Here is a 22,526-nt window from a genome sequence, read left to right as displayed (position 1 = left end):
GTGGCTATGACCAGTGCTGGAGTTTGTAAAAAACCCATATTCACAATCAAACATAAATGAAGACAAGAGATTACAATTATTGTAAACATGCCATCATATTGATTTCAAGCAAAACATGCACACAACAAAATATAGTCTGAAGTTCATTGTTCAGGGGGCCACAGATGTTTGTCAAAGGTGAGAACTGGATGGAGAGAGGAGGGGTTCTCACTGTCTTCAGGTCCTAGAACCAGAACAGTTTCCTATGCTGTGGCTCCACAGAGTCTTACAGTGGTTGAGATATCTTGGTCCTCTGATCTGCCTGACATCATAAACGGCCAGGTCTGTGAAATGAGAAGACAGCAGGTTCATTAAGACACATCCAACTATAGCATTAGTTTGAAAGACAACCTTTTTCCCCCCGCTACAAAAGCCATAAATAAACTCTGTAAACAAAGTTGCATCACCATACCAGACTGACTGGGTGCGCAAAGCTGTTCTCGAATCGGTCATCCTGCAGGAGCTGCCTCAGGTGAGATATGTAGCTCGAGGCGAGTCGAAGCGTGTCCAGTTTGGACAGCTTGGTGTCCGCCGGTACCCAGGGGAGGCTGGTTTTTAGTCTGGAGAAGGCTTTGCTCAGCACTCTCATCCGCGCCCTCTCCCTGGCGTTGGCGGCGTTTCTCTGCGTCTGTCGCGCCTCCTTCTGTTGCGCCCTGGACAGTCTGCGCTCCGGCTTGATCCCCCCGTCCACACCTTCGTCCTCCAGCTCCTCGTCCGAATACTGACCGGGGTCGTAGCAGGTGGTTTCCCGCGCGCTCCTCTCCAAGGGGTTTGAAGTCCTCCTGTAACATGTCTCATAGTCCTCAGCATCGCTCGCTGCAGAGCCAGTGGACATGGCTGATCCACCTGTGCCTTTGGAGGCAGACAGGAGTAGCACTTAATAAGGCACAGCAGTGGCAGAAAAACTGGATTCACAGCTTGGTGTTATTTCAGTAAATCACAAAATATTTGAAGCCAGCAGTCGATCGGGCCTTTTAAAACATTCCCATTTGGTAAACCAACACCTTATCTCAGCCTGATTCTACTTGACAGGACTACAATACCAACAGCATGAAGGCAAGTCTGAAAATTGCAGCTCTCTCTAAAAGTCAAACATGCCTCCTTCCTTAGCTACCCCTCTAATTTAAGTGTCCAGGACTTGGCATCTGTACAGTTTCTTTGGAACATTTCTCCTCCCCTTTTTTCTCCAAGCCACCGTGACCTCAGTGAGACCACAACTCTGTTCCCCTGTGCAAACTGTTGAAAACCCAACTTGCTCATCTGGACTTTGATAAATCTGTAACGCCCTTTACATGAATGGTTTATTATTGGTAAACATATCGAGTGGGGAGTGAGGTTGAGGGCGCAATGGAATTGAAAAATGATGTCTGAGGAATGATTGCGCCCAACAGAGGTCATCCTGCCTCTACAGCGGGGCCATAACTGTCCTGACAATAATACACACAACCCATTGCAACAGTTTAGAAAATGCACATATAGAGTAAACATTTCCCAGGTTTGTCGGTCCCACAGATGTGTTTTGGTAATAGAAATGTCTTGAGGACCTTATCAAAAGTGTCTAATCCCCTGCTGGTTTCACAGAGGGATTGGGTTTCTGCAGATGGAGCAGCCTTTCACACGCAGCCTGAGTGCACCAGCCCCAGCTGTTATCGGTTCCCATGACATCTGGAGTGTTGGCATGAGAAGGGTGTGGCAGGGGAGAGGAGGCACCATCTTCATTCCCATAGCATGTTTTACTGTGGATCTTGGGCATTTTTGCATCTGTCGTGTGCTGTACAAACTCTCTGAGAGCTGAGAGAGAGAGAGAGAGAGAGAGAGAGATGATATAGAGAGAAGTATTTTTCTGTGGATTGAGATCAAGAGCTGACAGAAGAGGGGAGAGAAGAAGAGGCTACAGGAATTCAAAGTGTACTTGCAGACGTAACCATACTGCCTGGAAAGTTTCAGGGAAAGAATATATTTGCTGCACCAAATGTTGCCATCCAGACAGAACATCTATTGTCTGTTAGATTTACAAACATCACAAAGTAAAACAGTAGACACATTGCAAACCAGATCCAACAATGGAAAGTTGTGTGTAGCTGTTGCAAGAATCCCTCCTCTGCTTTCTCAAGATATTCCCAGAAAATCCCAGGTCCCTGTTAGCTATTACTCCATATAATATGTGTGAAATTTAGATTTTTTTTATGACAATAGCAAGACTCTGCCAAGGATTACCTAACTGCAGCTGAGATGCATGCTTGATTTTTTGGTAGCTGGCCATGCCAGGGTCACAAGAGGGAGGAATTACTGTACTCTGCTCTGGCCTGAATGCTGTACTGTACTCCAACAGTTCCCAGGCTGGTGTGTAATTTAAAGCAGCACAGCAAGCTAGCATCAATCTCATTTTACTGAGCAATTGTTGAGTTGAGATGTTAAGTTCAAGTTAAGTTTGGATATGAAGTTTATAATGACGTTGTTCCGATTCTGTTTTGCAGTGTCAAATGCATTTTGCTGTGGTATTGGAGCACTTTGTGGTTTTCCTCCACTCAGATTTCCCTCTGTCCTATAGACCAAGAATGCTCCTTAATCCAAGGACACATTCCCCATACTTCCCACAATCCTGCTCTTCTACACAGCTTTCACAAACCCCAACATCAGCTGAACCTCTGAGGGATCCCAGATCTTAGCTTAGCCTTGGAAGTGTCACAAGGTTGAGATATTGAATTCCACTTGTGCTGGTAAGACAGTCAGAGCCTCAGGCAGGCTGCCATCTCATCCCCAGTCACTGCATCAGTCAGCGAGGTGAACGGCCTGACTGACACACTTGAAGGTGCAAGGTAAGGGATTCTGCCGTCGGATTTACTCCTCCGATGATAAACTGTCATTTTTTTTAACATAACATGGGAGGGTATTGGCTAGGTGACACATATTTCAACCAACTGCTTCACTCACTGTCAAGTGGAAGCAGGTTGACATAAAATACTCTGCTCATTCGTCATTCTATAGATGTAGCTCCTCAAGCAAAAGCGAAAAATGTTGTCCAAAACATCAGTGTAATTGATGGTTACATGGTTATTGTATTTGCCCTGGGAATAATTAAATCCAGGGCCAACAGTAATAAATATCACTTGAAAGTTGACTTGAAGGGAGAGCGAGTGTTTGTCTATCAGCAAAGACTTTCAGGGGTCACGACCTCCACAGGGGCCCTATGCTAGAGAAGCCGAGGGACAGGTGCAGGCTCATGATGTCAGAGGCCTTTCTCTGTTTCTCTCACAACATTTTAGGATTCCCATGATCACTACTGAAGCTACAATAAGCTGGTGTATGATGCCAGGGAAAGAGGCATCACACATTATCGGTGGCAAGAACATCGGTTCATAATAATGATTAAATAAAAGCAAGCTCTTCTTCTGCAGACCTTGTTGACCCAGGCAACATACTAGCAACGACTGGGATTCAAACCCCTTGCCAAAGTCAGTGGCATTAAACACTGAGCTATCCAGCTAGATGTGTCAAACCCTCAGGTCTTCAGTAAAGACTAAGCAGATAAAATCACAAAAGCAACCGCCAGGCTGACACACAGGTGTTTTAAATCAGATGTTTGGGAACATCTGGGATGTTCATGGTGTTTATCACTTTCATAACTCTCAAAGTCCGACACACACTCACAAATGCACACCGACAGGTTCATAGCGCTTTCATGTCGGCGTTCAGAGAGACAGATGATCATGTGCTGTACTGTACATGACGGCATGTCTGTACAGAATGTGACTCCTGATGTTAAGGTTGTCGGTTTAATTCCCATGATCAAAGATCACACCCTGGCAGCACACCCCATGGCACTATTCTTTTTTCCTTTTTAATCCAGTCTTGCATTTGGAGAACCAGGGCAGTCTGGGTGTTTATTAAAAAAAAAAAAACTTGGATAGAATTTATAAATATGTTGCACAACCTCAGTGTTAGGCATGAACATTTAAAAAAAATTACACATTCCTGTACTGTTTTACATTTAAAGATATGTTTAATGATACACTGGAAGGAAAGCAGAGGCAACATATGTGCCACACCACTGAATGATATAAGATGTTTCAGACAATGCTAAAAAACAACAACAACAAACACTATTACTATAGACTTTAGCCTCATATGAAATAGTGTTGAATCTTCAACTAAGATGCTTTAAAACCCTTCAGTAGCTACATAATTGCACTTAATGGAAACAAACTGCTTGGATATGTAAACAGCTTTACACATTAGAAAGACAAAGCCATATACATGAGTATTTAGTGAGCTACATTATCTGGTTAAATAATGCCATGATTACATTTATCTGTCAATTAAGCTATGTATTCATTCTCTAAACTAATTGTTACGATGTTTACATGTGTTTCTCATCTCATCTCATCCTCTTCATTTTCTTTTGGCCTCAATGGCTTTCATCAGAGGGACCCACTGAGACACAACACGTCTTCTGGGGTTAGCCTGTCTCACACTTGGCCACATGCTGGCCCTGACGGGGTTGACGGGGCCGTCGTACTCGTCGGCCTCTGAGGTGATCTCCATCTTCTGGATGATGAGCTTCACGAGGCCGTGCTGCTTCTCCAGCAGGCATGACATTTCTTTTATCCTGGAGAGGAAAACATGTAATCATGCAGTTCAGTGACAGACAATTCAAGTACATTTATAATCAAGCTATTTCAGGACAAAGAGCTTATTTTAAGAAAGGGACACAGTGAGTCACATCTGTCTCTGACCTGGTCACAGTCTTTATTTCTTTCTATCCACTAGGGGCTGCTCATGCATCAAAAACAAACAGCTATTACATCGTCCTTTACTACTTTGACTTTACACACTGTTTGGTGAACAGCATTCATGAGATTGTAAACCATTTTCAGCATCACACCCATTCCACTGATTGCAGTCCATTGTATTTATTATCTGCCATGTCAAAGGTAACTTTGCGTATTGCTCTGCATTATTGAGCAGAGTCTTTCTGTGCTCTCACTGTGTGCTTTACCTGTTCTTCTGCTTCGCAAGCTCGGTCTCTATCACGGTGCAGCGCTGTGATTTGGCCTGCAGACGACTCCAGACTTCATTTGTTTCAACCTCACCTGAGACTAATCTTTTCCAATATTGCTGTAAAAAATGGTGAGAATTAATAACAGACTAATATTTCACTGTCATAAATTACAAAAAAATAAGTATGGAGCGGCATACCCTGGAGCATTTCCGGTTGGGATAGATGATTATGGAGGGTTTGTCAACACGTTTCATAAACCAATAAGGCAGCTTATCTTCCAGTGCGGTGTGGAGGTCAATCTGGGGACAGGAAGAGGCATTTTCAGTCACATGTGGCATTTTAGGCAGACATGTTCAGAAATGTTTGTCAAGCCATATAAAATGTCTCACTTCTCATAACAATAATGCTTGATCACAGAGGCTGATTTTTTATTAAAATCTAAACGGTCATAACTAAAAAAAACAAAAAAAACTGGGTCCATACCTGCATGGCTATTCTTTTTAGGGCAGCATTCCTTTGTACTTCAGCAATGTCTCCAACTGCTAAACCAATCTGTAACACACCAAAAGACAAGCAAGATAAGTCTAATAGATAAAAAAAGGGGGTATTTACATGAAAATATATGTCTATTAGGAAATGAGAAAAGCATCAAAGAGCTAACAAGCAACACGAAGTAGTGTGACATACAGGGGCTCTTAGTACATGCTTACCATCAGGTTCACCAACAGAATTGGCATGAGCAGTACAAATTGCACAAGAATGAAGTAAGTCAGGAGACCAAAGGGAAGGCTGTTGCTCAGGTAGGCGTCCAAGAAGTTATTCTGGTAGTTCAGTTCCCCAACCATCATGATAAAGGTCTGCATCACTGAGAGAGGCATGTTCTCAAATTCTTTCTAAGAGGGGAGACAGAAAGTCAAATATGCTGCCCGTAGCTTTGTGCTTACAGGCCGAAGGTAGGTATCTCCTCGTCCAACATTTGGCTAGAGAGTGAAAAAGCATCACTTCACACAATGTGAAACTATTCCTGTTAAATAACCTATTCCCTTTTGCCCAGTTTGGCCAATGACAACTCAAGAATGGATGGCCTACTGTTAAATGTGCTGAGCTAATTCATGCAGAGGATTATTGGCCTTTTATCGATCTATAGCTAACCTACTGATGATTATGAGATTGTTAAGTTCTTTACTCAAAAAAATGTCTGCAAAGATGACGAAACAATTCAAAATGAGACAACTGATTATAAATACTAAAATAAGACGAAAAGCAGACTGGAAACATAGGCTTGAAGAACTTTGGTCTTAGATTGTTATTTATTTCTCCTCCTACCTGGTTAAGCATCAGAGCATGGAATGCCAAGCTGAACGCCAACATCAGGTAAAAGAACAGCATTACAATACGGACCAACGTCCTCAGGATCTCTCCAAACATCACAACATAGATGCCAACACCCTCAAACCTGAGGAAGTTGGAGATTATACCAATTACTGCCTATTGCAGCATGAGAAAGTTGTTGGATTGAAATGGATGTCAGAGTAAATATTACCTCTGGAGATAAAGGAGAAATCCAATCCAGGAGCTAAAAACTGCCAATGCCCCTGCCTGCCAATGTAAGGAACCCTCTACATTGAGCATGAGAGGGATGATGAACAGAAGAGAGAAGATGGCTGCAAACCAGTCAGACTGGTTGGAGTAATCCTTTAAGTAATCCCAGCGCTTTTTTAAAGACAAGGGGGGGGAGAAAATCAGCAAAAATAATTTGTATATTGTATTGTATTGTATTGTGCATGTATATTATTTAGCATGTTACATGATGTGCCAGTTTTCCTAAGAGCTATAATCATAATGACTAAAGATAGTGTGTGGAGCGGACATCCAGTTATCCTACAAATCTAAATCAGAGGGCGCCTATCCATCACGCCTGATCATGAGTGTTGTCCACACAGACCTGGTGCTGACCAGATTTATGAGCACATTTCTTATGTGAGGCAATGACACTTGCGTAACAGTACCTGTTGTGATATCTGCACCAATTCCTTTGCTATGCAATACAAGTTCATGACCAAGACCATCACCATGCAGAAGGACAGGAACACACTTTGCTGTGAAATGACAAAGTTAATATTGCGAGAGGTTGAGAGAGACTCCGTAAGCATATGAATCAATTTTCTCTGATGTAACTTCCACTGTGTAACACAGAGCTTCACCTATCATTCTGATCACCAGTGTCATTCCTACCTCAATGAAAGATACGGGCACCATTGTGATTATGTGCTCGCCTGATTCAGTGGTGTTCATTGTGGGCCTCAGAGCTATCATAAGGTGAGTCAGAGGCAGCAGGCCTAACAGGTAAAAAAACATGTTGAGCACATGAGCCATGCTCCCATATGCAACCCTGCAGAATAAAACAAAAGCTGATATTAAAACACTGATATTCAAAGTGAAAAACGTACCATCAGCTATAAATCATGGAGCTTAGACCACAGTGAATACACACCACTTCATTTCCAGGTACTTTTTGCAGACAGGGTGGTTTAGGAGCTCGATGCGGTTGTACCGCACCATTGCCTGCAGAAGGAGTAAGAGGAAAATAGCCCAGTGTTACTGGCACATTTTCTACAAGCAGGAAAGTACAGGCTGACAGCTAAAGCTCATAAGATTTAAGTATGTGCATATTACTGATCTCCACAGGAATAATATGGGATTACCTCTGCAGGCAGAAACGTGCAATGAAGTATTTCTAATATTTGGTGGAAGAGGAGATCGTTTCTATCAAATATATCAAATAATAAAGTCCACTGTTAAAATGCTGCTGTAGGATTTGCCAAGATTAAAAAATTGAAATTTTCATGCAGATTAATTCCAGTTTTCAGCTAATAGTGAAACTGGGAAAATACAGTATTGCGTTACCCACTTTCCAACTGGCAGAAAGGCCAACAACAACTGCCTGTCACACACAGTGCTCAGTAAATGATGAAGTGACATTGTGGCCATGCCTGCTCTTCCTATGAACTGTCCCCCCTGATGCATCTGCTGCTGACAGTCAACAGCGATGCATGCTGAGAGGTGTTGAACCAGGCAACCAGCCGCAATGGGAGAAACTCATACAGCATTTAGCAGCTTGTCTGTAACATCAACACACATAACGGCAAGCAGAAACCTGACTTCACAGCTTATTCCCACCTGGTCCTGTCTGTCTTGGCCTTCAAGGCAACCAGTTAGAAAGGCCGACAAGGTGACTCAAAGCATCCTGGTCATCTATTTACCATCAAACAGTGCAGCGAATTTGACTGCCAACAGAAACCGCTCCACTTTTCATAGCAAAAATTGCTAACCTGCTAAATTTCATCAATTAATTGTTATGATTGAAGACATCCAGGGTAATGAAAATCTGAGGTAAGAATTTGGATTTGACAAAGCAAAAATTTTTGTGATTGGCTATTAGAAGGTATCCCACTGGGACTGGACTTGGGAGATCCATGCCATTGCACATCACCCATAGTGAAGGCAAAATGCAATATATCAAAGATGCCATAAACCTTGGCAATGTAATTATTACTGTCACAGGAAAAAAAAAACTAGATGGATAAAGGTGTTTCCACTGTCCTTTATATTTGATTGGATCAGCCAATACTTGTAAAATATGAACTTGTGATTACAAGAGGGTAAGTCGTTAAGTTGCTTCATTGGGTGCAAGGCATGACTAAAATAAAACTTTACTACTTAGCAATTATGGGAGATTATTTAAATATATACTTGAGAGATGAAGTTTCTTACATTGAGTGCAGGTAGTGGCTGATATCTTATAGACGGCATACTGTCGAGAGCTTTCTTCATTGTAACAGAAGCTTGGAGCCATGTGAAACTATACTCAATCTACAGCACAGGAAGACAGAAAAAGTACATTATACAATAGATTTGTACTCTAGATTTGTGCATTATAATACAGTAGAGTGCTGTGATGTTTCACTGTGCGAGCTGCAGCTGAGTTACGTGGTATTCAGGGCTGTTGTGGTCATGATCTGATTCCCTGACGCAGCGGTCCAACAGGTGCTGTTGAAGACAATGAAGAGAAAGACAGATACAGATGTGTTGACTGCTATGCACTCAGATGTATGATCGGTTTTGTTTTTTTTAATCATTTGCCAGTGCCAAACCTTGTAGGTCTCAGGCAGGAACTGAATCATGTCTAGCATGGGACTTCGCTGGCCTCCACCAGGTAGGAACAGTTGCAAAGCTTCACCACATCTGGAAGAGGAAATCTGGTGACTTTATACTCTCATGACTTAATTAACAAATTATTCTGCCAGCAGTCCACACTACTTCTCCTTGGATTTGATGATAGAAAGGACACATGGTGAAAGCCATCTATGTTTAAATTTCATGAATTTCTAATGGAAATCTACTGAATAATATTTTTTCAAAAAAAAAAAAAATTGAAAACGTACTGTAGGATATTTGAAATAATGCATTTAGCTTAAACCAGGTTTTTAATGAAATGTTGATGTTTATGAGATGTGTGGTTGTCACACGGAAGCACTGAAATGCTGGATAAACACACTGTTTACAAAAGTGGTGCATAAAAACATATAAAAAACTTTGTACACTGAACACTGAACACTGTTTCTGTATTTTTCCTCTACAGAGCCAACAGTTGTGTTGAAAATGTACCTGTCGCTGTCAATCACAGCATTGACCACATCTTTTCTCCCATTCTGCAGAGCTTCATGAAGGAATGATGTGTCGTTCTTGTTTAAGACGAGCTCTGCTCCCCGACTCAGCATGAGTTTGACTGCAGTCACATGGCCCTCCTTTGCTGCCATGTGGAGTGCTGTGTTCTGGTAAATCAATACACAATAGGACACATGACTCTGTATTTATTATAGAATAGCAATGTCTTTATCATCAATGGTACCTTAATAAACATTAATCATAAATGAATTATGGGTTTGGTTAAGTAGAAATGATGGTAAATCATACCCCATCCTCATCTATTTTGTCCAGTAACTTGGTATTGGCTGACAGAAGAATATGGATAGTTTGTGTGTATCCTTCAGCTGCAGCATGGTGCAGACTGGTCCAGCCTTTATAATCACTGTAAACATCAAACGGGAATCAGTCACATACTGTATGAGAATTGTATACAGATTTGACTGTTGTTTTTTGTGTACATGCATGTGTTTTTTCTATAAACATGCATTTTGGATGTACCTGTGAAAGAGAGCTCCCTTGTGCAGCAGCAGTTGGACCACCTTGGCGTGCCCTCCTCGTGAAGCCAAATGAAGCGGTGTCAGACCTCGCTCATCGCCTTCATTCAGCAAACGAGAGTCTGTGATGGTCTCTAGTAACCGTTTACATGTATTGATGCGTCCATACCTTGGAAAAAAGATAGAGAGGCATTAGGTTGCTGAGAAACATTTCCTCAGTGTTATGACCTGTTCACCTCTGAAATGGAAATGCTTCTTGTTCAAGGCCAACTAAACAGCAAAAGGCAGAGGATGGGGGGCACGAGTACAGTTCCTCTTGGAGAGTTGGCACTTTGCTTAAAGACACTTAATATTGCTGTTACAGGTCTTGAACCTGTAAGGTAAAACGTTTTGAGGAGTGTTAGTGACTAAGTGTGCTGCAACCTGCGAGAGGACATAAACAGATGTGACATATTAGCTCTCACTGTGATCTCTCTTCATCTCCCAGCCTCTTAAGAGGGTCAGCGGCACTTTGTGTCAGTGCGGTGGGACAGGTGGAGAAAGAGAATGAGGTGTCTATATGAGTTAAAGTATGATATCATAACGTGGCCTTCATTTGCCCCCTAGCTCTAATGAAATGGGTGTACATGATAGAAAAAATCAATAACAATAATGTTGAATGTCCGCTCGTTTCGCCCTATTAGTAACATTTCTTCACATGTGCCTGGCTAATTGAATTCTATTCTTGTGACAATTGCTTTAGGTCACTGTATAATAGGTGTGCCACGGCAATTAATCTTCAAAAACAGAGCGAGAGCTTTTGAGCCCAGACATTTCTCACAGGATTAAAACAGCAGATCAGTGAGGTAACAGTTGTAAATGCAGTTAGATTGTTCATTTTTCATCTGATTGCTATTGCTCAATTACACGGATAAGACTTGGCTTTAGGAAGATCGTAAGTCAAAGTCCTTTTTAGAGCCATTGTTAAAGCCATCTTGTGATATCACTGATCAATACACAACACTTGAAACTAGAACAATGTCAAAATATTACCATAAACTGCATGTCAAACTGGGATTTTCCTAATAACTAAGCTATTTTCAAAATCAAATAATGAAATGCCATAGTGGCCCCAGAGAGTAAACTGTACTACAGTGGGATGGATGGGATTTATCGTTGTGAGTGAATATTGAAGTTCGTGCAAACTGAATATTTATAACCCTCTTATGCCCATACGACATTTTCATTTTTTCATACCTTTGTGTTTTCCTAATGAAGTTGTCATTTTCAAAAGTTCTCACTCACCAAGTGCCATCCATCAACATTACTTAAGCTACTTATGTCACTCCTGCCTATAACTCAATTTGCATACATTTGCATAATGTTAATATTGTGAGCGTATAACTGAAGGACTAAGGCCAAGATGCAGTTACAAGACATAATTTGAAACATCATATTTCATAACCATTAAAAGGATATCCTACTTGGTAAAAAAAAAAAAAAAAGTTTGAAAAACAAAGCCTAGGTAGGCCTATAAGACACTCTGATTGGCTATAGCAGAACCAACTCCAGCCAATAAAAATGTGGATTTAAGTGATGTCACTGTGCAAAAAGAAAAAAAAAGAAGAAGAAAAAAAGAATGCTCTACTATTGTATCATCAGCAGTAGAGAAAAACAGTAAAACCAGATTATTATTGTGGGAAGGTGACTATCTCTGCTCTGGCTCACGCTCCAGCGCAGTAGGTGGCGGTAATGCACCTTGACGTTGGTGCCACCAGCCATAAATGACAAAGAAGAAGAAGATGAACAAGAAGAAGTAGTAAGACTAGGCCACTCCGAGCCTTTTGCTAACATAATTGTAAACGTATCGATCGATGACGGCGACTCTCGCGGATCAGTTGCGCTAATTATAAAGTGCCGATTGTCTTGTTTAAGAGGCGGAAACGGCGCGTCTCAAGCTTAAACTGTCGCGGAGTTATGACGCTCTGAAGACAACTGAAACGTGGGAGTATAGGATTTGGAGCAATGCTGCCTGCCTGTGGACTTTGGATGATCCTGCCTCCAGTGGCTTCAGGTAAGTCTGTGTGGTTTGATCATCATTAGGGTAGCAATGGCTTGGTCAGAATGTGGATGTGAATTAGGACTCACTCTCCATCCTTCCCTTCCCTCCTTTCACCCATCTCAATAATGGATTCTTACAGTTGAGAAGCAGGTATTGACACAGATGGTGACCTTTACCTGAATTAAATTTTTTCCTCAATTGGCCAGTTGCAAGAAACTGCCTTAGAGAATAGCCTATTTTTCCTGAATATCTGCAAATCTGACACTATGTGCACAACCCTCTTACCTTACCTACCCAAAGTGAATCACCTATTTTCTCCAAAATGTGAATCCTGACGGAAAGGTGTCACATTTATTTTTACAATTCATTATAACTTGTCTTTGTGACAGCAATCAAAATTGAATGGGGAAATGAGCTGGGGATGTGGATCGCCAATGTGGGGATCGATTAATCTGTCCAGTGCCTTGGACAGATTAATACTTGCTCTAGGTTTCAGTTTTGGGTTATCAACAGATTACGCTATTTAATATCAATGCTTCAACTACATTTCCAGACATCTCCTCATAGTGTGATGAGTGCACTTTACCAGAGGCACATCTCCTGCATCGAGAGATACTGGACACAAAATTGTTAAAACTTTCTCTGATATTCTCAGTATCCACACTGAACCTGATCCTGTCTTAATTGCACTAGAAAGTTAAGATTTCATAAAAAAAGACCACAGCAGCAGCTTCTCCCATAAGATCTGATTTGAACTTAATATTAAGTTTGACACTCTGACAACGGGAAAAAGTTCCCAAAAGAATTAAGCAATACCCATCATCTGGAAAGAAAAAGATTCTCTCTGTCAGAATTTGACCGGCCCTTTGTCTGTTACCTAAGAAACAAGCCACAGCCGACAGAGCAGAATGTGTTGAGTTGTTTTTGTGTGTGTGCTGACGAATGTTGGATACTTCCTATTGCATTCTCTTGTTTGTGTGAAAATGTAGTGTGCGTATGTTTGTCTAGACTTGTGCTTGTGTTATATGTAGTTCTTCTGCAATTTGCAAAGTTTAATCAACGTTGAGTGAAAATCAGGTTGAATCAGTATTGTTTATATCAGTGAAATGGAACGACATGCCCTTAGGGACCAATCAAACTCACTGAGCAGCAAAGTGCAAGGCAGACTTCTTGTCCTTGGACTTGCATGCAAGGCCGACTTGTCCCGAGAGGCCCAGCATGTTCTTTACTGAGTCGTGGATGCCCAGTCTGCAAGCGTAGTGTAGCGGGGTGCATCCCTCATTATCCTCACAGCTCAGCAATGCCTTCACACTGTTATTCTAAAGTTTGACACATTTTAAAGACATAGTATTAATACAGTACAATACACATGTCTATTTAGTAATGCACAAATGCAAAAGACTTGAGTTTGTTGCAGGAGTCATGCACCATAAATGTCACATGTTATATAACTCGTGCTTCTAATACTGTATGAACATCACACCCACACACAGATATGCATATAAATTATATATAAATTATATACATAAAAAAGCAGCATAATGATACCTACTGTACAGAGAAACCCATTTACACACTATCTGTAAACAACCATTAAATGTAAATGTATCAGCCCTCCTCTGTGGCTCATTTTAAAGGCGTTGGCATTATTCTAGCTTAAGGTGAAGCTTACAGTGTTTTAAATGACTATCATCTGGCTTAGTGAGGGGGTAATGAAACTCATAAACTGGCCTTGAATATGTGCAGCTCAGGGTCAAGGCAAATTGATTGGGGAAAAGTATCATAATTAGATTCCAATCTCTCCATGGTGTCTTTGCCTGTGTAGCATAATACATGGCATGTGATAAACTATGAACAGAATACAGTGATTGACAGTACCTGCAATACTTCCTCAGGGAGGTTTTTCAGACCCTTTGGCTGCAGGATGGCCAGGTGAAGGAAGTTACAACCGCATCTGTCTGTTACATTCACATCTGCCCCTAAAATGATATAAACATATGCGTGAATGTGCACAGTCGGCATTATTTAGGCATTCTTACAAATTACCTTAGCACTGCTTGTGGTGAAATACAATACTAGAGCTCACCTTTTGACAGTAGCAGAGACACAGTTCCCCATGCTCCACAGCTTGTACCCAGCAGCAAAGGAGAGTTCCCTTTACAATCAATGCTGTTTAAGTCTGCACCCTGCGGAGGGAATTACCTAAAGGCTTAACATTAAATCATTAATTACCACAATAATTTCAACACACATTGCCTTAAGTATTGCAAACAAATTAGAAAATTAAAATAAATTTAAATTAATGATCATATTAAATCCTCTACTGCATAATGTCAGATGTAGTGTGCTGATAATGAAACGAAATGGACCTTAGATACAAACAGGAGGAGGGTTGAAGAACATAACATTTTAATACCACTCATCTGCATCACACTTTATTTGTTTGAGACTCTTCCCTGCAATACATAAAAATAATGTTGTTCTTTTATTTATTATTTTACATGAGAGATGGAGGCTTATATTTTACATAGACAGACACTATAGCCTCATGATATTACTATGTGGTCAGTGTATATTTAAGACTCTTAAACAAAATTCCCTTTTTAAATCAAACCAGGTGAGCTAACTAACTGGAGCTGATCAAATCTACTAGAATAACATGAATAGCCTAATATAAGACCACTCTCTTTGTTAACTGAATGTGCCATGTAAGAGCAAAGGCATTAACTGGCACAATAGATAAAGGTCAATTATTTATGCCTTCATATATTCTATTGAAATATGAGAGAAATGGCACGTGCCCAAAATCTTGTTGGATTCAGTAGTAAAGAGACAGCTTGGATTTATCTTCTGCTATTGGCTGGTTTTTGGTGTCAAGTGATCTTTCTCTCTATGGATCATTTCAGAGTTTCCATGACATGCACACTTGTGTGAATTAGTTTCCTGTTGCAGTGAGTTTACATGAAATAAACTTGGGAGTCCAATTTCTTCCTAGCAACAAGAGTTCTGTTTAAAAGGTCTGTATCGAGTGACAGATGGTCTACAAGCAGCGGATACCACTGTTAACCTTTATGGATCTGAGAGGTGTGCTTGAAATAGCAAATATTGTTCAGTGGTGGTGAGAACACACATAGTAAAGTGGCAGGATGGACAAATCACTATATGAACAAGGTGTAATAAAAAATGTCCTCAGCACAGATTCAAAATAAAAGCCTTTTTAATTTGCACAGTCATATTATTTACTACGGATGTAAATGATGTAGTTTTGATGATTTATGATAAAGATCTTTTACTCCGAGCAAAAAGAGCCTTCGATATTGAAGCTGGTATTGCCCTGTGTATGGCAGCTGTAGGGTGTGTTCATGTGTGTTTGGGTGTGTGTGTGTGTGTGTGCCTTATTTACCAAAGAAATGAGGTACTCTGCCAGCTCGGTGTGGTCAAATATTGTAGCCCTGGAAAAGTAAACACAGTTGTTGTAAACCATCCATGCAACACGTGACTCACGGTGAGTCAGGGTCTCACTCACTACTAATGCTGTCAGATGTCAAGCGGGGACGATGCGATTCTAATTCTGCTTCGTAGAAGTGTGATATAACAACCAGATTTATTTCCCTTTGTGGTTACATTGCTTATCTCCCGGATAGTGATGGTCTGCTTCAATGACGCACTTTGATGACTATAGGTCCTGGTATTCTGGTCGTATTATGTATGTATACAGAGAGACTTAAGTAGAGGAAAGACGATTTCCATTACCGCACAGATGGCACTTTGTCTAAGAAGAGAAGGGAGCATTGCTGTTGTGTTTTGAGACTTATAGCAACACATTACAGTATCAGAATAAGAATTTAAACTTAAATCTGGCTCTTGTTTCCAAATATTTAAAAAAGGAGGCAAACAGCATTAGATGGGCTCATACAAACACCACAGTCTACTCCCTCACTTTCTCGCTGTCCTTGTATCAGGTCTTACTCTGCTGCAGCCGGTTCCAACACAAACAGCTTTTTGATAAAATCAATGTCGGAAGCGGATCTTATTATTATCATTCTTATTGTCCCCCAATTACTGCTCATTATACCGGCGCTGGCCATGCCCAAGGTTTTCATATCGATGTTCCTCTTGTTTGTCATGACAATAGAATGGTTGTATGAGCCAGATAATTACACAACATGACTAAGCAATAAGCAGCACATGACTAGATGCAGTACACGCAGTGACACCGAAGAAAAGATTAGAATTTGTTTTTGCTGTAAAGAAAAAAGTAATTGTTCTAGATTCTGGTATCTTGCCAAGACATAATTGACACAAACAGATTGATACCACTCTCATGTGTACAACTGCACTGCTGCTCAGTTTATCTTATCTCAGCTTAGCATAAGGACTTCCTTATAGATACAGTCCGATACATATCAAAGTCTTCACAAAGATCCCAGATTTTTCCTTTAATTCCTCAAAGTTCAGGTTTAACACCTGAACTTTGAGGAATTAAAGGAAAAATCTAGGAACTATGCAAATGTTTTACCTTAACTGTGCTACATTTTTACATTAATTAAACAGCTTCGGAGTAATTGTGATGACTAAATCAGTTTCTCCGACTCGGTTCCCCATAGCTCTCGTTTCTGCGGCACCGTTACACAAACCCACCGCTTAGCCCATAATCTCTTGTGTATGACAGATAAGACTTTACAAATATACACATGGTAACATGTATAAATAACATTATCCATTGCTACATGGATTGGTTTCTTGTTGAAAACAAATGCACATGGCCAGGAGGAGGGTTAGCAAAACAGGGGAATAACAACCGGACTTGCATAGTTCCCCTTTAAGTACTGCTTGTACTATGAAGTACCAACTCATATCATCGCAGAGGGGAATGTTTAGCCCACCTGTGCAGAGGGGTCTGGCATGCCCCATCAGTTAGGTTGATGATGTCTTCAACTTGGCCAAAGGAGGAGAGCATCATTTTGACAACCTCGGTAGCTCCTTGGGTGCAGGCCAAGTGCAGTGGTGTGGACCTGTCATTCTGGACAGAGACAAACATAAACGCATTATGAGTAATGAATTATAAATATTCACAAGCTCGTCGACCATGTTTGTGTCTGCTCCATACAAAGATGCCGTGGCATACTGTGTGAGACTGTGCAGAACATAAACACACAGGAATTAGTATGCACACAGGCTCTCTCACGTGTACACTTCCCCAGTGAAACATTAGCAAAGTATCTCCCAGACTTGCTGGCTGAACACTGGGGGCTGTAACACAAGCCTTTAATGAGATAACTGGGACTGGCAGGAGGAGACTAGTGATCGCTCCACTCAGCTCCACAGTGTAAATGGAGGTAATTTGTATCAATTTAGCCAACCGATGCCATTACTGCGCTCACTATTCCTGCTGCAGCTCTGGCCACTAGCCCAGGGCTAAGCATGAGGATCACTCCCAGATGGGCGTGATAAGACTGACATGCTCTAACAGTACCAACATCGATACTGTAGGCTACCCTGTGCCAGGGAAATGCTTTACAGGTGTATGCAAATGAGATTGGCATTTAAAAAACAATGCAAATCTAACAAAGCATGGAATTGCCTTATAAAGGGTAAATAGCAACATTTGTAATCTGTAGCTGCAAGATGTTAATGTGTTTTTGACTATGTGATGCAAAGGCAGAAGGGTATGAAAAACAGCCACTTCTACAGTATGACAACCAAATTAATTTGTGACCTTCTAAATGGCCATTTTGAAGGATTATGAAGAATGCAGATTTAGTGTAAACCATTTATTTTGTTCAGTTTGTGCTGTGGGTACCTGTTGCTGGTCAACTTTGGCCCCAGTAGCAAGGCAGAGGCAGATGGTGTCGATGTTTCCGCCACGAACAGCCAGATGGAGGGGACTGCTCTTGGACTTGTCTAAATAGTTGATGTGGGCTGCAGCTGAGTGGCCGAACTCCTCCCCTGCAGAGAAGAAATGGACAGTTTCTTGTACAGAGTATTGTGAAGATTTCCTAGTTAATGCATGTTGGCTTTCCCCGAATTCTAAAAGTTAGTTTTTTGTTTTTTTCAGTCACAGGAAGTGATGAGTAATTGTGTCCGTTCACGGTGGGTTCTGTGTAAATTCCCAAACAGCACGAGAAGCCATTCATTTCCTTGCTGAGCAATCACGGAAATATCATAAATATTTTGTGCTCTGACTAAACCTTTTTTCCAGCGACACAAGATTTACCAAGCAGACCTCCCACTGTGGATAAACACGCTGTCAGTCTGTGGCATCTGGCCTGTGGACAAAGTAGCACGAACATTTTTCTACAAAATGCCTCTGGGGGCTGAGGTGAACTCTCTTGTTATCTATCAGCTTAATGTGGTGTTTGGCCTTGTGAAAACTTTTTCATTATTGTCAGCACTTTCAATTTTTGATGATGGATCATTCCTTTCGTCGTACCGGCCTTCAGGATCACTTCCATGGCTTTCTTAGCGCCCGCGAAGGCAGCTGCATGGATGGCGAAATGGCCGAGCTTGTTCTGCTTGCACAGCGCTGCTCCATGCTTAATCTTTTGACGGAGAACGAACAGAGAGGGAGGAAAACAGAGATGATTCCTTGTCAGAGATGAAGCTTCAATTATCTGGCTGTCAGTCTAAAACAATGCTACTGTACATAATCTGCTCTGTGTAAGCCAAATACTCATAAATATGTGAGTCTGAAAAGTTTATACATACCAATATGCTGAGAGCCTCACAGTTATTGATAGAGCAGGCCAGTATCACCAGGTTGTTCCCAAGGTCTCCCTCCAGATTACAGTCTGTAGCGCTGTACGACACCAGCAGCTGCAGGAGGCAGAGAGTAAAACTCGTCCTTACAGGCCTTCAACTCTGCTACCTATACACCTGCATCCTTTATCTTCCACCATACTGCAACTCAACAGTTTGTGGACGGCAGCCAAATGCTATGGGGATGACATTACAAGGTCTTTCCAAGTAGACTGTTGAGTCAGGTATTGTCAGATATGCAAACACTTGTCGGATGACTTTAGGATGCAGTGGCTGCGCAAGTGACAAGTTCATTTGGTATAAAAAATAGGATATAAAGGCATTCTTTGGATCCTATTCACATTGGAAAAAAAAAACCTCCAGTACACGCTTGCCAAAAAGTAAAAATATGACATTAATGGTAAACATAAAATACAAAAAAACTATTGAATGTATTTTTGTATAATAAATCCCACAAATGTAAAATATAAACATACTTAAATGTAGAAATGTGGGGTCGGGTGGGTCATTTTCAATGCTGTTCTCAGCCAGAAAAAAGCACTTTGTGTCATATCTACATTTAGCTGTATTATGAATGTGCACTATGAATGTTTACCTATATCATAATGCTGACCAGTTTGTGAGATGTGCAGTTTGTACTTTATAAATCTAGCACATCCTCAAAGAGTGTGTATTCAGTGAGAAAACAGCAGAAAGAGGAAACACATAATTCATCTGGATTGTTGTTTTCAGTCATATAGTCACCTCCACTAGGTTGTTGTGTCCGCGGTTGACAGCCAGGTGCAGGGGGGACAGGAGGGCCGTGTTGAGGATGTTGGGGTTGGCCCCCAGGTCCATAAGAGCCCTGCAGCTCTCGGCTTTGTTCTTCTCCACTGCCCAGTGGAGGGGCACATCTCCCTGCTCATCACAGCTGTTCAGCTCTTAGAGGACACGAGAGCACATGCAAATACACACACATGCAAATACATACAGATGCATGGCACAGACACATTGACAGAATGCATAGGTCAAACGCACTGCTCCATATAGTAACTTACAGACAGAATTATGTTGATTAACAAGACACATATTTTACCTGTGCTGGAGTGCATCTTGTGATGGATGGCTGGAGGTATGCTTACCCTGTGAGTCTATGACAGTGGTGATGAATTGGATGAGGGTGACATGGCCCCCTGCGGCGGCATGATGAAGGGGGCTGGCTCCACATTCATCTTTCTCACTCAGGACCTCTGGGCTCTTCCTCACCAGGTTCTCCAGGAGAGCCAGGTCACCCCTCTCGGTCAACTAGATGGCCATGTAGATTATAACGGAGGACAAAAGAGGCCTATTTCAGTCTGATTTCACCACAGATTATGAGAATAATACTTGTAAATGCTAAAAAAACATTAAGAATAAGAATTACCCTTGTGTTATTCCTGTTGTGATACTTGAAATATGATATGACAGATTTGTTTTCAGGTCACTGATCATTACAATCTAAATTTCAGTTTGAATTAAGCACTGCGGCTCACGTCACAATATTATTATACAACACAGAGCTGCCATCAGATCTCTATTCTGTTCTGTTCTTCACAGTGACTTCTTTAAGGTTACTCAGGGTCAGGATTAGAGGGATGGGGTGTTACATAAACACTCATTATATTGTACATATTTGAAGAGGACTTTGAGTGTTTGTTTGTATATGTGTTATCAACTTTACCTCAAATACATTTAGGCTTGCCATGGCTGGATCCTCATCTTCTATCACATACGTATAGCAGCTGGTCTGTCGGGCCACCTCCCTGCCGAAGTTCATCACTTAACGCACTCTCAGAGATGAGTGAGTCCTCATGAAGAGGCAGCTGCACGTGTCTAGACATAACCACACATACATAACTCTATGAAGGCGACGGTAAAATGCAGGAATGGAAAACAAATCCACTTCGGTTTAGATCAAGTCGTACAGCTGAGCACATAAAGACTGTTAAACAAGGCAGAAAAAACATAGTGTGTTATGTGACGGAGAGGACAGATAACGCCCTAAGCCAGATCCTCTTGCCATGAGGGGATATGGGCACGGGTGACTTTGTCTTTACCCAGAAGGGCATTCAGATCCGCTGAGTGTTTGGAGGTTGAAGCCCTTCTTTTTAAGAAAGCAATTATGTTCTTCACAGCAGGAGGCGGGGGCTGCTTGTTTGAATCAGTCCCAGGTGTCCTTGCGTGATCCTGAGTGAGCAAGATTGAGAAGGACCTTGTAACTGTATTGTGTAAGGCCCCTCAGTCACATCAAAGGGCCAAATGGCAAATTACATTTTTGGCGGGCAATTTACCATGGAGAATTTTCATCGTAAACCACTCCCAACCTTATGCTGCAGCACTCGTTTGGTGTGTACCGTGACTGATTGAAGTTGTTTCTCGGGTGAAAGCGGTGGGAAAAAGTTTTACCTTGAGTTGTTTTTCAAGAAAATTATGCAAATGAATTGCGCATTTCTTCACAAGTGTGCATTCAAACATTTAAGCAATAATCCCATGGGTCGGTTCATCTGGATGGAGGCTTCAAACAGGCCTTTAGTGGCTCCTTTAACGTAAACAGAATGACTCCAGATGAAAATCTTTACTTCTAAGAATCAGTTGGTTTAATTCACTTTCATTCAGGCTGCTTTACAGATTGGTAATGGATTGTTCTAAACAATAAATGAGGAACCACAGTGTATTGAAAGTGTAGCTCTTACGAGGTCTCCATGTGACTTTATTACTTATTACGTCGTGCCAGCTATGTGGTAGGTATGAAGACTATTGCTACAGAATTTCTGCAGTAGGAGACTCAGTAATGCAACACAATATATTTCACCCTTGTTCGTAATAAGATAAAATATCTCCACTATGAGAGAACATTTCCATTATGATCCATCAATATTTAAATGTATTATACTTTGATTAGCTTTGCACTTAAGAGATGACCACACTGTAGAATAAATGAAGACGCAATAGGAGACTCAATACAGCAGATGATATATAATAGTGTTTGTAGGCTTACTGCACAAAAAACGAAGAAAAAAAGTGATTGAAAGGACATATATTTCTTTTTGGGGGGTTATATTATGGGACAATGCTAAAATAACTTTAATAAATGTAGAATGGAATGTAGAAATCACTTTTGGTTTTTCAAATAATGACCTGCAAAATCATTTTTGGGGTTAAAAATGTGACCAATTTATAAAATGCTAATATATAAAGCTATTTGGTTTTATATATGGTGGGTTGCTTAAATTGATACAGTAAGAATATAGGCAGGTATATAGATATAAATGTTTTTGCTTTAGCCTAATTTTGTTCAAAATCTACTACAGTACAGCCATTTATGCTTATTTGAAGACCTTTTGTGGTACAGATAGAACTTCATATTACAGTGCAAAATGGTCAGTTTGGGCAAATTAACTCCTAATTTGGTGACTGATCATAATGACTCACTGCCTGCATCCCCCACATCACTTCCAAGCAT

The 22,526-nt window shown here is 41.1% G+C and overlaps 2 protein-coding genes across 2 annotated transcripts; both read right to left on the bottom strand.

The window, feature by feature from the left end:
* Positions 1–242: 242 nt before the first annotated feature.
* On the bottom strand, positions 243–874 carry msc (musculin (activated B-cell factor-1); the record flags this gene model as incomplete). Its single annotated transcript, XM_083994996.1, has 2 exons — positions 243–323; positions 452–874. The coding sequence occupies 2 exons, from the start codon at positions 872–874 to the stop codon at positions 243–245; spliced, it is 504 nt and encodes a 167-aa protein (XP_083851122.1).
* Positions 875–4,431: 3,557 nt separating this feature from the next.
* trpa1b (transient receptor potential cation channel, subfamily A, member 1b) lies at positions 4,432–20,840 on the bottom strand (the record flags this gene model as incomplete). The annotated part of the gene is given in 28 exon segments (XM_083995779.1): positions 4,432–4,648; positions 5,039–5,157; positions 5,239–5,340; positions 5,525–5,593; positions 5,752–5,934; positions 6,368–6,497; positions 6,585–6,754; positions 7,051–7,140; positions 7,277–7,433; positions 7,536–7,606; positions 8,816–8,914; positions 9,032–9,091; positions 9,196–9,286; positions 9,710–9,876; positions 10,019–10,133; positions 10,250–10,414; positions 13,430–13,605; positions 14,165–14,265; positions 14,373–14,472; positions 15,690–15,738; positions 17,173–17,309; positions 18,090–18,235; positions 18,720–18,828; positions 18,995–19,102; positions 19,790–19,965; positions 20,121–20,151; positions 20,153–20,329; positions 20,745–20,840. Coding segments are annotated over 28 exon segments (3,411 nt in total).
* Positions 20,841–22,526: the final 1,686 nt, after the last annotated feature.

The sequence above is a fragment of the Trachurus trachurus genome (genome assembly GCF_905171665.1).
Source record: "Trachurus trachurus genome assembly, chromosome: 20".
Lineage (NCBI taxonomy): Eukaryota > Metazoa > Chordata > Actinopteri > Carangiformes > Carangidae > Trachurus > Trachurus trachurus.
Note: the sequence above shows the minus strand (reverse complement) of the source record. Positions and strands in the feature narration are given on the sequence as shown.